At 47.5% G+C, this 16,012-nt stretch overlaps 2 protein-coding genes across 4 annotated transcripts; one reads left to right on the top strand and one right to left on the bottom strand.

Moving 5' to 3' along the window:
• The first annotated feature begins 31 nt into the window (after positions 1-31).
• LOC103622307 (lysophosphatidic acid receptor 6-like) lies at positions 32-7,895 on the top strand. 2 transcript variants are annotated; one of them, XM_008641227.2, is made up of 4 exons: positions 32-120; positions 1,332-1,435; positions 4,036-5,278; positions 5,946-7,895. In XM_008641227.2, exon 3 carries the CDS (start codon positions 4,216-4,218, stop codon positions 5,266-5,268), a length of 1,053 nt encoding a protein of 350 aa, XP_008639449.1. In that variant the 5' UTR covers positions 32-120; positions 1,332-1,435; positions 4,036-4,215; the 3' UTR covers positions 5,269-5,278; positions 5,946-7,895. The 2 variants fall into 2 exon arrangements, with proteins under 2 accessions (XP_008639449.1, XP_017599556.1); XM_017744067.1 differs by having other exon boundaries at positions 4,036-7,895.
• CPSF3L (cleavage and polyadenylation specific factor 3-like) lies at positions 7,324-16,012 on the bottom strand. Of its 2 annotated transcripts, XM_008641161.2 has the most exons (18): positions 15,970-16,012; positions 15,610-15,793; positions 14,901-14,998; positions 14,102-14,175; positions 13,688-13,916; positions 13,498-13,596; positions 13,348-13,382; positions 12,578-12,716; positions 12,258-12,322; positions 11,805-11,994; positions 11,166-11,249; positions 10,869-10,958; positions 10,193-10,355; positions 9,838-9,945; positions 9,341-9,402; positions 8,749-8,891; positions 8,218-8,347; positions 7,324-7,496 (listed from the first exon to the last, which is right to left on the bottom strand). In XM_008641161.2, exons 2-18 carry the CDS (start codon positions 15,635-15,637, stop codon positions 7,431-7,433), a joined length of 1,803 nt encoding a protein of 600 aa, XP_008639383.1. In that variant the 5' UTR covers positions 15,638-15,793; positions 15,970-16,012; the 3' UTR covers positions 7,324-7,430. The 2 variants fall into 2 exon arrangements, with proteins under 2 accessions (XP_008639383.1, XP_017599555.1); XM_017744066.1 differs by lacking the exons at positions 7,324-7,496; positions 8,218-8,347; positions 8,749-8,891 and adding an exon at positions 8,936-9,236.

Consider the following 16,012-nt stretch of genomic DNA (forward strand, 5'->3'; position numbering starts at 1 on the left):
GCTGCCTGGCCTTTGTCACTGCCAGGGGAGAAGGAAGAACAATTTTGTGCTGCTCTCTTTCTTCTGGCTTCTCTCTGAGGTTCTGCTGCCTGCCTCAGGAGGAGGAAGGAGTGGGGCCGGGTATTTTTCATATTTTGGGGTGTTTTTTCCTGCTGTGGGGGGTGTGGGAGGAAGGCAGGCTGAGAGAGAGGAGAAAATGCAGCATTTCCTCTCCTCCCTTTGTGAGCTGCTCTTGTTTGATGAGGGATTTGCAGAAACAGCCTTTGGAAGTGCTCAGGTTTTTCCCCATCTCCCAGCAGCTTTTACTTCATCCTTCAGCTCCTCGTGGTGCTGTCACTCTCTCAGGGCAGGGAGCAGGGAACTCATGTTTGTCTTTATTTTATTTTAACCACTCAGCTCTGCCTGCTTGCCCAGGCTGTAAAATAAACATTGGGCAACTTGTGGGTTTTTTCCTCAGCAATGACACCAGAATCTCTGCGTGTTTTGGTTAGAAAATGACTGGAAGAATGGCAGGAATACAGAAAAGATGAAAATGTCGAGTTCTGAAGTGAAACCCTCCTGCAGTGGAAGCATTTGGGGAGTCTGGGACCTCCAGAGCAATCTCCCTTCTGTGAGGGAAAAAACTGCAGAGACAGAGTTGGTCAGAGCTCCTGAGGGCCCCAAAATTCCCAGGTTTTGTGCTGGAGGGAGCAGCAGCTCTTCCTGACCTCTCTGAGGGCCACCCTGGATTTGGGATGGGGATCAAGTGAGTGACCCTGGCAGAGGACTCGGGGATGGCCCAAATCTGGGGGTCAGTGGTGCCTGTCCCAGGCAGCAATTTTGCCTCACACCTCCTTTGGACAGGGAAGGGAAGGGTAGAGGAGATTCCTGGCTCCCCTTGGAGTTCTTTATTCCCTCAGGGAATAATTCCCAGCACTGCTTTGGAGGAGTCCTGGTCTCTGCCATGGAGAGCTGGAGCTGTTTGAGGTCTGTTTGTGCTCCCTGCTCCAGCCTTGCTGGATCAGCACAGGGAATCAGGGATTTTCCAGCTGTTCCAAACCTTAATTTGTGTTTCCAGCCAGGAATTTGCCTGAAAGATGGACTAGCAGCATTCCCTGGCTCTCCCTCCCTTTGAGCGAAGTGGGAATGCAGCTCCAGGCCCAGCTGGGAGTGGGTCAGGGATGGTTCCAGGGGGACAGGAGGGGATCTGGGCTGCCTTTGGGTGGGATTTTTGTGCTTCCCTCGTGCAGGGGATTTTTGGGGAGCACCAAAGCCCCACTGGAGCTCCCCCCCCAGTTTTTGGGGGACGTCTCAGTGACAGCTCTTGGTGGCTTCCTGTGGTTTCTCTGCAGAGCAGCAGTGACAGATTCCCCGAGCAGCTGAGCAGAGACCTCACAGCTCTGGGGGGACTTTGGAGAGGCCCCTCCTGCAGCTCCTGCACCAGACCTGAGCTCTGGTAAGTCCAGTTTCTATCTGAATTTATTATTTTAGTTTTCACAGGGCATAGAAATAATCATATTCATCCTGTTTGGGTGTTCATCAAGCTGCAGGCTCAGGTGTCTCCCCTTTCTAACAGCCACGGTGCAGAAATATCTGAAATTGAGGTTTATGTACTTGTTTCTCAACTTCTGGCCCAATAAAAACCCAAATTTAGTGGCTGAGCATCTGCCCAGGCAGGAGTTAAGTAGTAAATTACCTGGTAAACTCTGCAAAAAGAACTATTGAGGGGTTTTATTTTGGTTTTTTGCATCCCAGAGCAGCTGTTAAAAATAATCTAAAGGCACTGAATGAAAGGAGATGCTCCCTCAGCAGAGAATTCCTACACAAACTCCAAGTCCAAGTAGTTTTTATGTCCTTCATTAATACTCATTATCAGGGGGATTTTTCCATTCTTTTCCTGTTTATTTTGTGGCATTACTGGGTCTCTTCAGTTGATTCAATTTGGGCACCCTTTCCATGGGGAAATGGTTTGAAAGTGATGCTTTAAAATCAGGAAAAAAACCCCAAATTCATCAAAGTTCAGAGACTCAACCTGGGGTTTACATGGAAAAACTGAATAATTTCACGAACTCCAAATGCAGTGGGAATTTGGATGCTTTTCTGTGTGCTTGGAAATGAAATTAATGCCCAGAAACCGGAGTTCAGGGGGGCCCAAAAAAACCCACCCAGAACCGAAACCAACAAAACAATTCTGGGGAAGCAAAAGTGAATTTGGAATTTGGTCTGACCCCATATTTGAAAAATGGTAGAGAAGTCTGTCCCCTCTCGGGATGGAAGGTGTGAAGGGGGATCCTGTTAGAGGGGAAGGATTTGGGGCATTTATCTGGTGAGAAGCAGGAGCTTGTGAGGATTTTACCCCTCCCCAGCTCGCTTTGAACCCGCACCAGGCGGGTGCTCAGGGCCAAAACTCTGCGATGAAGAACATTTCAACTCCTAAATCCATCTCTCAGCCATGGTTTGGTGTTAATTTTGCTCTGTGTTTACAACCCCTTTGCTATTGGGTGCAAAACCTGTGTAAGATCCCTGTGTTTGCCTGCTTAAAATGAAACCAATTTTTTGGTCTCTTTTCACATGGTTTTATCACGGTTTTTTGTCTATTTTCTTATGGTTTCGGTCTCTTTTCTCATTTTTTTCTCATTTTTTTGTCTCTTTTCTCATTTTTTTCTCATGGTTTTTGTCTCTTCTCATTCTTTTCTCATGTTTTTTGGCTCTTTTCATGTTTTTCTCATGGTTTTTGTCTCTTCTCATTTTTATCTCTGGTTTTTGTCTCTTTTCTCTTTTTTTTTCTCATTTTTTTGTCTCTTTTCTCATTTTTTTCTCATGGTTTTTGTCTCTTATGTTCTTTTCTCATGGTTTTTGTCTCCTCATTTTTTTCTCATGGTTTTTGTCTCTTTTCTCATTTTTTTCTCATGGTTTTTGTCTCTTATGTTCTTTTCTCATGGTTTTTGTCTCCTCATTTTTTTCTCATGTTTTTTGTCTCTTCTAATTTTTTTCTCTTGTTTTTTGTCTCTTTTCTCATTTTTTTCTCATGGTTTTTGGCTCTTTTCTCATTTTTTCTCATGTTTTTTGTCTCTTTTCATGTTTTTCTCATGGTTTTTGTCTCTTTTCTCATTTTTTTCTCATGGTTTTTGGCTCTTTTCTCATTTTTTCTCATGTTTTTTGTCTCTTTTCATGTTTTTCTCATGGTTTTTGTCTCTTTTCTCATTTTTATCTCTGGTTTTTGTCTCTTTTCTCATTTTTTTGTCTCTTTTTCATTTTTTTCTCATGTTTTTTGTCTCTTTTCTCATTTTTTTCTCCTTTTTTTGTCTCTTTTCTCATTTTTTTCTCATGTTTTGGTCTCTTTTCTCATTTTTTTTCTCATGTTTTTTGTCTCGTTTTTTTCTCATGTTTTTTGTCTCTTTTCTCATTTTTATCTCTGGGTTTTGTCTCTTTTCTCATTTTTTTTCTCATGTTTTTTGTCTCTTATGTTCTTTTCTCATGATTTTTGTCTCTTTTCTCATGTTTCACGTATCTGGGGCAGTTCTGACTTTGTGAGATAAACAACTCTTGGCAGGAAGTGTGAATTCAGAGTTTCCTTTGGAAAGCACCCACCAGCCTTTGTTGTTTTGGTGCTTTCAGTGCCTCCGTTTTGGGGCCATTGTGCACATTTTAGGTGACTTTAATTCCTCACTGCCTGCAAGGGGCTCTGTTCAGGTGCCACAATTGGATTTATTTACTCAGATTTCTTTTCTGTCTGATGGGAGCTGCACTGTTGGGGTGCAGTTTATGGCCTGAGTGAGAGCCCTGCTTGTGCAGTGCCTCTTTCCCCTATTTCAGACACAAACCCCAGTCCTTCAGGCTGCTTTTGGAGCAGGTGAGTGGTGGTTTCCCTCTGCAGAGAAGGTTTTAGGGTGCTGAAAATCCACCCAGTGTGGACATTTCCCCTTGTCCCCTTCGCTCAGCTCCTCTCTTACTGTAGTGTTGTCACCTCAGGATGATTTTAGTGCCACTAAAGGCTCTGTCCACTGGGAAAACTCAAGTGTTTGTGGTTTAAATGGTTTATTTTTTCCTTTTTAGGGACACTGCTTCCCATGCAAAGCCCCCAAGCCTGACCCACAGACCTGACCAGGCTGAGCATCGTTCTGGGGTGAAACTTCAGCTCTCACCCGCTTGGGATGAAATAAAACTCCAGGAGTGAGGGATGCCTTAAACTTCACCCCATGTGAAGGGAATAATTCCTGCTCTCCAGCAGGACCCATGGCAGGGATTTCCTGGCCTGAGGGAGTCTCCAATGGGACAAATTTCCCAAGTTCCAATGGGACAAATGCCAGCTCAGGAGCAGCTTTGCAGCATTCCCTGTTTGCTGTCACCTACAGCGCTGTGTTGGTGCTGGGGCTGCTGGGCAATGCCCTGGCCCTGTCCCTGCTGTCCTGCAGAGCCAAGCCCTTGTCCCACTCCTACATCCTCCTGCTGCAGCTGGCCCTGCTGGACACCCTGTTCCTTTGTGTGCTGCCCCTCCACATCCATTCCCAGCTGCGTGGGGACACCTGGGCCTTTGGGGACACGGCCTGCAGGGTCACAGGGGCTCTGTTCTGCCTCCACATCTCCCTGAGCGTCGCCTTTTTCAGCTGCCTCTGTGCAGATCTGTGGCTGGCAGTGCTGCACCCCTTCACCTCCATCCAGCTCAGGGCCGCCCACTACCTGCTGCTGGCCACGGCCCTGTGGGTGGTGGCCCTTGGTGGCACTGTCCCGCTGGTCCTCCACAGCAGGGGGGTGAGGAGCAGCACAGCCTGCTTTGGCAGCTTCCCTGGGAGCTGGGCTCACCCCACAGCCCCTCACACCATCCTGGCCTTCATTTTTGGGGTGGTTGTGCCGTTTTCCATCATCCTGCTGGGCTTCCCGCTGGTGGCCAGGAGCATCTGGCAGAGCCGGCGCAGAGCTGCCAAGAGGAAGGCCCTGGGCACCATCTCCATCATCCTGGGCATCTGTGCCCTCTGCTTCCTGCCCCACCACCTCACCCAGCTGCTGCGCTTCCTGCTGGGGCTCCGGGGGATCCAGAGGGAGCCGTTCCCCAGCCTGATCCCCGAGATCCAGAGGGTGACCTCGGCCCTGGCGAGCTGCAGCTGCTGCCTCAACCCCCTCCTGTACTATTTCCACTCCTCCAGCAGGCACTGGCACTGCCCCTTCAGGCTCAGGCTCAGGTCTAAGAGGGTGTTCACCATCTGTGACCAGAATTTCGGGGACCCCTCCTGGGACTACAAACCCAGGCAGAGGCATGGAAGGAAAAACCACGGGGATGGAATCAACTGATCCACTCCAGGTACACACAGAGCTGATATTTCCAACTATCCTTAAAAACAAACCTGGAAAACCCTTTTTTTCATATTTTTTTCCCCCGTGTGGTGGCTGTTAAAGCAGCTGGAGATTTGATCAGGAAACTGGGACAATCCTTGGGGGAGCTGGATCCTTGGACAGGCCTCCTGGTTTTGTGTTCAGTGATGTTTTGGGCTTGTTCTGTTTAATTTTGGGGTTGGTAGAAGCCAGGGCTGTTTCCCTGGGAAGCAGCACATCCCAGGAAGGGGTGATTTGAAGGATCCAGGCAGCCCTGCTGGGCTTTTCCATGTTTTGGAGGGCTCCTGTTCCCTCCCAGGCTGCTGCCCACATTCCACAGCCAAATAGGGGCTTCTCATCCTCCCTTGGCTTCCTGAGGAATATTCCAAGGTTTCCAGCCTCGAGTGCCTGTGGATCCAAGCTGGACACTGATTAATGGAGGTTTAGAAGGGAGCAGAGATTTGATAAATCCCAGGATTTATCAGTGATGAACAAGCTCCTCTCCCCACAGGCTCGGGGAGTTCCTGCAGGAGCTGGCCCAGCTCTTTGTGCTGTGTGGTCCTCTTGAAATGTCAAGAAGTTCTTTTTTCCAGTCACATTTGGTGATAGAAACACAATTATCTGACCTTTCCTCACCCCTTTTCTTGTACTAACAGACCCCACGTGGCTTCTGAGAACTGCTGAGTTTCCATCCCCTGTGAAACTGAGACTCTGGAGAAGACTTTGTCATTTGTGGGTGATTGCTGAGGCACCAGAAAACCACAGGCCTGGCTTAAAACCTGCTTAGACCCGAGTTTACTCCAGAGGATGTGGAGTTTTGGTGCAACAGAGGCTCAGGCTCAGTTTTGCTCATTCAGACACCACCCCAAAACTTTGTAAAGGGACTGGGGGCAGCTGAGAGCAGCAGATTAACAAAAATCAGGATTTGAATTTCCAAATGCAGCCTAAAATTCACCCTGTGCCCGGGTGCTGGGTTCCCCAGGCTGTGCTGTTCCTGGACTCTGCATTGGAGCAGGACTGTTGTGGCAGAATGGTTTGGGGGATCAGTCATTGTGCCACTGGAGGATTTCTCAGTTTCTCTTTGCTCAGCAGTGGCTGCTGCAGCTTCTGCCCAGAGTCAGCCGAGTTTTGGTGCTCTTGGGGCAGGGACAGGCAGGAAAGAGGTGGGAAAGGAGCAGTGGGGGTGCAGGTTTGGGGGAAATCCCAGGGTTCTGGTGGGGGTTTGGCTCTGGGAGGCTGCTCTGATCTGCCAAAGCCACTCCCCAACCCCCCTGAGCTGTGCAGGAGCAAACCAAGAGCTGGGATTCACTGAAATAGAGCTGAAGCTCTGCCCTGGTTGACTTTTGGGGGTGCAGCGTTGTGTTTGTTGTTGTTCTTGATTGGACACCTCTTATTAATTACTGTTAAAACACCAGCTTGGCCTCTGGCCTCTCCCTTCCTGTATTTTGCCAATATTTTTTAAACATTGGTGAGAAAATCAGCTCCAGCTTTTCTGAACTCTGGAAAATGATGATCCCTGTGTTCCTTGGGAGTGTTTGGTGAAGATCCTGGCACTGTGAGAGCCTCAGAGGGAGCATCAGCCCAAAATAATCCTTTACCTTTAGCAGAAATTGCTGGTTTTATCCCATTTATAGGCTGTGGAAAATCCTCCCAGCACTGGAGGGGGACTGGTTTTATCAGCCAAGCACAATCTTTATGCTGTGGATAAAGGTAAAAAAAATGGGTTGGAGGCTCCTTGCAGCTGTCCCTGAGGGAAGGATGGGGAATTAAAGAAGTTTTGCTGCTTGGTCATCAGCACATTGAGGCTTTTACACTTTCTATGGGCTCTGTTATGCTTTTGTACTTTGAGTTTTAGTTGTTTCAGGCAGCACTGCTGGGATTTGAAGGGAAATGAGCTGTGGGAGGAGAAAACACTGAGTAATTTTTACTTCAGTGTGTAAGCAACTCAAAAATTGTTCCTCAGATCTGTTTCAAAACAGGTTCTTGACTCCCTGGATAGGTTTGTCCAAGGGGGAAAAGGTGTCACTGCAGGAATTGGACAAACACTGGAATTCTTTTACTAAAACCAACCAGAAAAAGCATTGACAATGTAAACAAAATAAAATCTGACTCTGTGACCCCCCCCAGGCTGGGCTCTGCTCTCAGGGCGTGCTCTGGGGCAAGCCTTTCTTCAGGAGGGATGTGAGATAACTGCCCAGCTCTTCGTCCTAAAAAGATAAAGAGAAATGGGATGAGAGCCAAATCTTCCTCTTGACTGTCCCAGTTGGGGCAGTAAATTTAATTTTGGTACCTAGAAATGAATTGAGAGAGTTCCTGGACCCTGCAAGATCTAAGGTGAGCTGTGTGCAGAAATGGAAACAATCCACAAATGAATTTCTGGGTGTTCTTATAAAAGATTGGTGTGAAACTGCCATTTCTCAAAGGACCTGAGGGATTTCCTTTGAGGAAAAGCCCCATTTTTGCTTGAAATCAAGGAATAAAGAACCACTGATCTTATTGCTTGGCCCTCCAGAAGCATTTCCTTGCTGTCAAGAAAGGATTTAATAATCCAGCCACAGAAAGCAAAGATGATGGAATGACTGTGAAATAAAAGAATGTTAAGATCAGAGTTTTCTACTTGTTTTAAATCTTCCCAGTAAGAACCACAATGTGAAATACTCAGCAGTGCTCAAAACACAGAGAGAACTGAATTAACTGGAATTCAGTGTAATTACCCCAAAAGTTGCCTGTGCTTCAGTGGGCCCTGAGAGCTCCTATAAAACCATTTCTGCTCAACCCCACGTGGTCAGAAAACAGCAGGGACTCCCCTCATCTTCCAGGGAAGCTCCTTCAAAGCCAGAAGGAAGAAGATTCACCCCTCACAGCCACCCCCAGTGCAGGAAAGGTTTGGAATGGAAGGAATTGAGGTCAGAAATCGGGAATTCCCACCTGGTAAGTCCAGGACACGAGCAGGACTTTGGTTCCTTGATCCTCTGAGTGCGCCGTGGCCTGGATGAGGATGGACTCCACAGTGATGGAGCCATCAGGGAGATGCTGCACTGAGTAATCCTTCAGGATCCTGGAGAGAGAGGAGATGGGATTTATTGGGGGTGCTGGGTCACCCCTGGATCTTTATCCCAACCTTCAGCCTGTTCCTGTCTTGGCTGTGTCTGAGCCAGCACCCTCTGCCCCAGACAGGGAAAACAGGGCTGATCCATTGGCTTATTCTGGTGCTTGTGTTAATCATGGAGCATTTCCTACAGAAATTATTCCTGCAGAGTTCCTCCCAGGCTCTACAGCTCCAATCTGAGCCCTGCTCTCCCAAGGAAAGAACTCTCAGGATGCTGCACAATGGGAAAAACAACACCGAAGGTTCTGCTGTTCCCAGCTCCAAGGGGATCTGTGCTACACCTGCCTTGGGAATAAGCTCAGCTCCATCCCTGAGGGATTAAAAACCCTTCCCAGGAAAGCAGAGCTCACCCCTTGAGGTGGTTGTAGACCCTGAGCACGGTCTCGTGCTCCTTGCGCGGGTCCTGGATGTGCACGCGGCAGGTGAAGCGCAGCTGATGCTCCGCCAGCCCCAGCTCCTTCAGGGCCTGCTCGGGGGAAACCAGCCGGAAACTCTGGGGGAGAAAGGGAGAAATCCATGGAAAAACCACTCCTCTGAGCCTTGTGGAGTTGTGTTGCTGCCCTGGGGTCAGCAGGGAAGGCCGTTCCCTTTCCGTGCTGAAATATCGCTGCGTGTTTGTCACTGCAGCAAAGGGAGGGGTAACCCTGGGACAAAACATCCACCTCGACAGGAATAAATAAATATTGAACGAAATAAGGCTGCTCTCTGCAAGTTGGTTTGACTTTGAGCAGGGGAATGATGCTTAAAGATGAGGTTGAAGAGTAAGAACTGCATCTCCTTTGTGAGAAAGCAGAGCCGCTCATTTGGGTTCCTTGTGCACCCAGAACGTGACATCACCCTGAGAGGACACAAAAACACACTCTGAGAGGACACAAAACACCCAGAGAGGACACAAAACACCCAGAGAGGACGCAAGCCAAGCACAAGGACTCTTTCACTCACATTATCCTTCATGAGTAACGTGCCGTGCATGAGCTTTGGCTTCTTGGCATCTGGTAAAGGACCTAAAGCGAGGCCAGGGGGAGAAAAACACAACGTGAGGTGCTGGTTTTTCACCCAAAACTGCTGCTCTGGGACTGAGGTTGGAGCTCTGAGGTCCTGCTGAGGTTCAGACATTAAAATTTTACACTTCTCAGTTCATCAATGGTGCTTAACCATTATCAGAAATATTGACACCTAAGAAATAATGATCCAAAGCAACTCCCTCTCTTCCCAGAGCACTTCCTGATGTGAGAATGAGATTATTTTTCTGAAATTGAGTTTATAAAAGTAATTCCAGCTTTCCCAAACCCAGCTGCTACAAGCACACACGGGTAGCAGACCAGGCACGGTGTGCACATTGATTTTAAACGTTATTCAGTATAAATTTACAGCTTTCTGCCAACACCAACACTATAAAAAACAGCAGCAGGGAGGAAAATTGGGGTGGGAAGTGTCACCTATGGCTGTTTCCCTCTTGAGGAGGCCCAGGGAGATGTCCACAGGGATGCAGGGGTTGGTGAGGATGGTGGTGGTCTCTCCGTTGGCTGGCATGTAGCAGCTGACATCTGCAAAGGGAACAGCTCCTGTCAGCCCCCCTGGGGCAGCTGGAAATGCACAAAACAATCCTAACTCATGTCCAAGGGGCTCACTGCAATTAACTGGGCTTAATTAGTGCTAATGAAGATGTTACAGGCATCAGTTCCTTGAGGGGAGCTGTAAATGCCACCCCACCTGACCGTGCTGAGGGCCAGCGGATCAAAAACGTGACTTTAAAGCTTGGAGGCCATTCCTTCCCCTCCCACGGATACCTACGGAATTCCTGCTCGATTTTCTGCTTCAGGAACTCCATTTTCTTGGCTTCCCCATGGACCAGGAGCACATTCCGGGGCTCAGCCTGGCGGATCAGCTGCATGATGCCCTTGGCATCGGCGTGGGCACTGAAGGACATGTACTCCACCTGCATCTTCACTTCCAGCTGGGGGGAGCAGAGCACAGGGCTTGGGAACTGGGAATTCCTTTGGAACACACACACACAGACCCAGATCCCTCTGGATTTCATTGAAAGGAGGAAGGAGAAAACCTAAATTGTCTTAACAAAAAGCTTTCATAACTTAAAGGCTCGCGCTGCCCCATTTCAGACAATATTTGTCACACAAAAAAACCCAAATATTTAAGGTCAGCTGGTGTTTTATTATCCAAATCTGCTGAAATAGATGTAATTTTTACCTATTTGCCTAATGGGGCCTCACTATTAAACATTATAAAGTGCCCCTCAAAGTTTTATGGCAGAAGCAAAGGGCCCCTCACAGTTTTAGGACAGAAATTAATGCAAGGGGGAAAAAACCCAAGTCCAACTTTGCTACTGCAAAAGGGAAAAAAACCCAAGTGCAACTCCAAATCCCAAGATTTTGAGGTATTTTCAGTGTTGGATTCATCCTATTCCCACTGCAAGGACAAGAACTTGCCCCAAATGGAAAATCAAACTCACAATTTGTCTTCCTTCCATCTCCAGCTTCCTTTGCCCACTGAGGATCTTGTGGCCCACAGTGCCCTGGACGCAGTAGCCAGGCATGATCACCTGGGGAAAACCAGGAAAAATCAACAATTCCATGGGTTGGGCCTGGCAGGGCTGGTAAACATCAGAATAGTCACAAATGGAGAGCTTGGAGAGCTCAAAGAGGATTTGTGTCCTTGAATTCCAGCTCCTCAGGAAAAGCTTTCCCACGACCTCAGTCCTTAGGATTCACATTGCCATAAAACATCACCCAAAACCCCAATTTCTTACCATATTCTTCTCATTCCCTGCCCACTTCCTGAAGATTTGAAGGGACTGTCCTGCATGGAGCATTCCAGGGGTTGCAAACACCACCTGGAAGTCAAAGATGTGTCATAAATCACTACAGAAAACAAATTTTTCCATTATTTATATAAATATCCTACATCTGTGCAGAGCATCCACCAATACCCATCACCAACACTACAAAAATAGGGATTTTTGCTATTTGATTTTCTTCCCACCCTGTCTAAAATTCCCAGGAGCTGAGATACAGTTTTAGGAAGTATTTGTGAGCATCTGATGGAAAACTCTTGAGTGGTTTTATAGTGCTACCAAATAAACCAGTCAGAATTAAAGCAGCAAGAAAAGCTTGTGTGGAAAAGAAAATCCTGGTTTGAATCAGGATCTGTAGATGATACAAACATGCAAAATTTTAATTTTCTCTGAGTGTTTTACCTTCAGTGAAATAAAAATAGAAAGAGCTTTAATATTCATAGGGATGGCCTGGCCACATGAGGTTTTTGGGTGGGATTGATAGGGTGGAGGATGCTCAGGGTGCTTTTCCTAGCAGGATTTGGGACCCTTGTGGAATAAAAGAGCTGCCAGACCCCCCAACCCTGCTCTGGTCCCTCCCCAACACCCACCTACCATGGGCCCTGGGTTGTCTGCAAAGGCTCTGTCAAAGGCTTTGATGTGTTTGAACTCAAACATGTTCCTCTGCACAAAAGTTTTCCGGATTTTCTGGTTAGTCCAGGTGATGAAGAGTTTGTAGTAGTGATTGGCTTTCTCTGTCAGGCCCGTGGAAAAATAAATTGGAGCCTTCAGGTTCATCCTTTCCCTGGAAAAGAAGTGATCTGTGAGGGGCAAAGTATTTCCTGGCCATCCATACTGGGAGTCCGTAACTGGGGAGTGTCCCAAGGGGTTTTTGGTGTGTGCTTCCCTATTTTCAGGAGCTATAAATCAATATTGTAACAATGCGGGCTTTAGTGCCCTTCTCCTTGTCACTGCAGCCAAATTCCTGCCATTCCCAATACTCATCAGACACAGGAGGAGCACAAAGGAGGACAAAAAGCAGGTGGGACATGCCCAGGCTGCACTCACCAGAAAGTCTCCAATAAAATACAAAGCTCCTGGGCACGTCCAAGGGCGAAAACCGGGATGAGAACCTGCAATGGAGGTGGAATTTAGGACTTCAGGTGGGATTTGTGAAAGCCAAACAGCATCAAATGCACTGTGGTTATTATTTCTGAACAAATCCCTCAGTTCCCTCTCACTTCCTGACGTTCTTCCAATTCCCACCACTGTGTTGGGCAGTTTGGAATGAAAGGCACAGGCACAGCTCTCCGTGCGCCCAGGGGAATTTCTGTTCTCTCCTGGATGATTTGACAATCAAAACAAATCCATGGAAAAGGCCACTGTACCTTCCCCCCTCGTTCCACAGTCTCGTGAACTTTCTTCAGGAAATCCCTCTCCCTGCAGCGTTTGGAGTCCCTGATGGTGGTGGCATAGGTGGATTCACTGATCAGCAGATCAGGGCGGCATTTATCAATCCAGGCAGCTCTGAACAGAGGGAATTCAAACCAAAAAGCAAATCAGGAGATGCTTTCTGGGTAGTTTTGATCTGAAGGTCTCCACGCTGGCTGGGGAATGTCACTGTGACCAGAGGAAACAGGAGTAAAGGCGGGCCTTGGGAATTCTGTGGCAGCTTCAGTTCATTTTCATTAATCCAGCTCAAAATTGAGATTACAGACCTTGAAAAGGAACATTTATCCAGGTTTACATGCATTAAAATATTCACCTGAATAGCAGGAATATTATAAATCTCTCATTATACCAGTGAAAATACACTGAGGGCTGAGGTTTGTGATTCATAATCTCTTAGAAAGTAAAAACGCCATGAAAAGACATTTCAAACATTGAAGTCCAATTATTATACAGCCCTAAAAATAGATTGATGTGAGTATTCGGAAGATAAAATGTGAATATTCAGATTACATTAAGGTCTGTCTGGCAGGTTTAATGTAAATCTCTTCACCCTCACAATTCAAAACTGCATTTATGTTTCCAGCAAAGACATCATTAAATATTCCAAAAAATCAAAGCTGGTGAGCCCCTACTCTTAACAGCAGCTGTGCTGAAATCTTCCAGTGAGAAATACTCAAAACTCACCAAAATTCAGCTTTTTGCTTACCCCAAGTGTCTGTCTGGTGTCATGTTATAATCACCCTGAGGGGAGAAGAGAAAGCCAGTGATATTTTTGAGGCAATGGAGGGATCTGTAAATATCTGGGAATATCTAGAGGTAATAAGAGGGAAATCATTCCAAATCTGGGCATACTCACAGTGTAAACCACGGACTCACACCCAACCTTGATCTGGAACATGGCAGCTCCCAGCACGTGGCCTGCATAGTAGGCCTTGATCTCCAGCTCCTCATCCACCTGCCCCAACAGCAAAACACTTCATTAATGCCAACATTTTCAATTAAAATCAGTTTTCTTGCCTCCTGCAACACCAGAAATGCCCTTTCACCTGCACTGTCTGGTGAAGGTGCACAGCCACCACCTTCTTCATGCAGTCTTTGATCATCTGGGAGGTGAAGAAGTTGGTTTCCCCTTTCTTGTCCACGGTGATTTTCCTGTAGTCCTCCAGCAGGATGGGGCAGATGGCCTTGGTGGGGTGGGTCATGTAAATGGGGCCATCGTACCCAACCATCTCACTGAAATAGGGCAGGGCCCCACAGTGGTCCAGGTGGAAGTGGCTGCAAAAAAAAAAAAACCCACAGTGGTTGCACAGAATTCAGCTGAGGTGGCTCCCAGACCTTTTCCAGCTCTGCAGGACATGGAAAACCACCCAAAATATGAGGGATGGACTTGGAGAGTGTTTGGGATGTTAGGGACAGCACAAAAAGCATTCCCATTTCCCAGAAGGAGGGAAGTGCCTCACCTGATGATGACACAGTCCAGGAAATCCGTCAGCCTTCCGTTCTGGGTGATGTAGGAGAAGTCAGGGAAGCGCCTCTGCAGCCATGGGAAAACAGGCAACCATCAGGAATGCATCACTGATCCAAAAAACCCAAGGAGTGAAGGGCCTGGAACACTGGGAATGTGCTGATCCCTCTCCAGGCAGTGCCAGCAGCTTTTGTGTGCAGGGAGAGGCACAAAGGAGGGCACAGACAGAGAACTGACCGCTCAATAAATAAATAATTTATATAAATTATTTTATCTTCCAAGTAGAACAGGTGCCCAACACGTGCTGGCTCTGAGGCACAAAGCCCCAAAAGCTTTCCTGTCACAGCCCATTTGCTGCTTGAACTCTTAATCCTACAGAATATTGGTCCTTTATTCCTTTCCTGCTGGTGTCAGGGGACCCAAAACCAGGAGTGTTTCCTTCTCTCTCCCTGGAGCTTGAGATGTGTGGTGAGGATCCCACAAGGAATGAACTGCCCCAAAGCAGTCGAGCTAAGGACAGGAATCCTGCTCACAGGACATCCAGAGAGGCCAAAAGCACCTGGAATGGAGCATTAGCAGCTGCCTTCATGGATATTTTTCCAAAGTCCACCAGCCAGGGAAAGGAGGGCAGCATTTCACACACTTGAATACTTGAGGGGATGGATGATTTTGGGCAGGAAGGGAGATTTTTCAAGGGGAAAGAACAGCTCTGCCCTACTCCAGCTCCAGCAGTGGCTGACAGAGGCGCCCAAAGGTGCTCAGGGGATGGCTGTGTCAGGGGATGCTGCACTCACATCATCGTTGTAGCCCATGTGCATCCCACAGTCCAGCATCACGTTCTTCCCAGCAATGGACACCAGGATGCAGCTCCTGCCCACGTCCTGCCCAGCACCTGGACACCAGCAAAACACCAGCAAAACACCAGTAAAACGATGAGGATAACAGCTGCAGTTCTTTCAAAGGACAAGCAGGGAAAGGCCTGCACAAACTTCCTGCAACTGCAGTTTGAAGGAAGAGAAAAGAATCCTTTATCTGGCAAGGATTAGAAGTCTGTTTCTTGTGCACCTCCCCAGCTGCTCTGCTCTCATTAAGCTCTAATTAAGTCCACACCAAGCCTGAAAATTAAATAAAGCAGTTCTCCTGCTCAGCACATCCTCTGCCCCCTCAGTATGAACCCATAAAAAAAGATCAAACAAGGAAAAAAAGAGAAATATTTTCTTTCTGTGGCTCTTTAGCACTGTAGATGAATTAATGCTCTACCACAATACCACAGTGTCTTTACCACCAGTATCTTTACCAGAACATACCAATTAACCCTGATTAATTACTCAAAATAGCTGTAACTGTCACTGGGAAGAGGAAGGGAGGACGGTGAGATGCTGACAGGAATCACATCAGGGCACTCTGCACACTGCCCCAGAAGTCTGGCCAAAATTATCCTCAATTCCAAATTCCACAGGTTTTCAGTGTTTGTATTTCAAGACGATTTTGGGCTGGACTTACCCAAAGGAGTGACTTTGATCTCAGGCATTTTAACACACTCCAGGTCCCAAACCCGCACAGAAAATTACTCCAAAAGTCGATCCGTGGGGGCCACAAAAAGAGAAGATTTCGCAGGTTTTACAGGGGCCATTTCAAATATTTTTCAGTGTCTGGCCGAAGACTCGAGCAGAGGCCGAACTTCTTCCTGAGAAGAGACAGAAAACACGGGTAAGATAATAAACAACTTGTGGAAAATCGGCCGTGCTTGGCTTCGATATCGACCATCGCCGCTGTGAGGGGGGAAACACAAGTAGAAGCACACAAAAACACACCAAAAGAAGCATAAAACCACATAAAAACCCCATAACCCCGCAAACTCACCGAGGCCCGGCCCGCAGCCCCTCACAGCGCCCGGCACCTCCTC

The sequence above is a fragment of the Corvus brachyrhynchos genome, unplaced genomic scaffold, assembly GCF_000691975.1.
Source record: "Corvus brachyrhynchos isolate BGI_N302 unplaced genomic scaffold, ASM69197v1 scaffold68, whole genome shotgun sequence".
In the NCBI taxonomy this organism is placed as follows: Eukaryota; Metazoa; Chordata; class Aves; order Passeriformes; family Corvidae; genus Corvus; species Corvus brachyrhynchos.

Coding starts and splice junctions, on each gene's coding strand:
- LOC103622307 (XM_017744067.1), top strand. CDS start 4,216: ATGGCAGGGATTTCCTGGCCTGAGGGAGTCTCCAATGGGACAAATTTC.
- CPSF3L (XM_008641161.2), bottom strand. CDS start 15,637: ATGCCTGAGATCAAAGTCACTCCTTTGG. Junction 10,356..10,868: donor AGATGGAAGGAAGACAAATT/GTGAGTTTGATT, acceptor TGCTCCCCCCAG/CTGGAAGTGAAGATGCAGGT. Junction 8,348..8,748: donor GTCTACAACCACCTCAAGGG/GTGAGCTCTGCT, acceptor CTCTCTCTCCAG/GATCCTGAAGGATTACTCAG.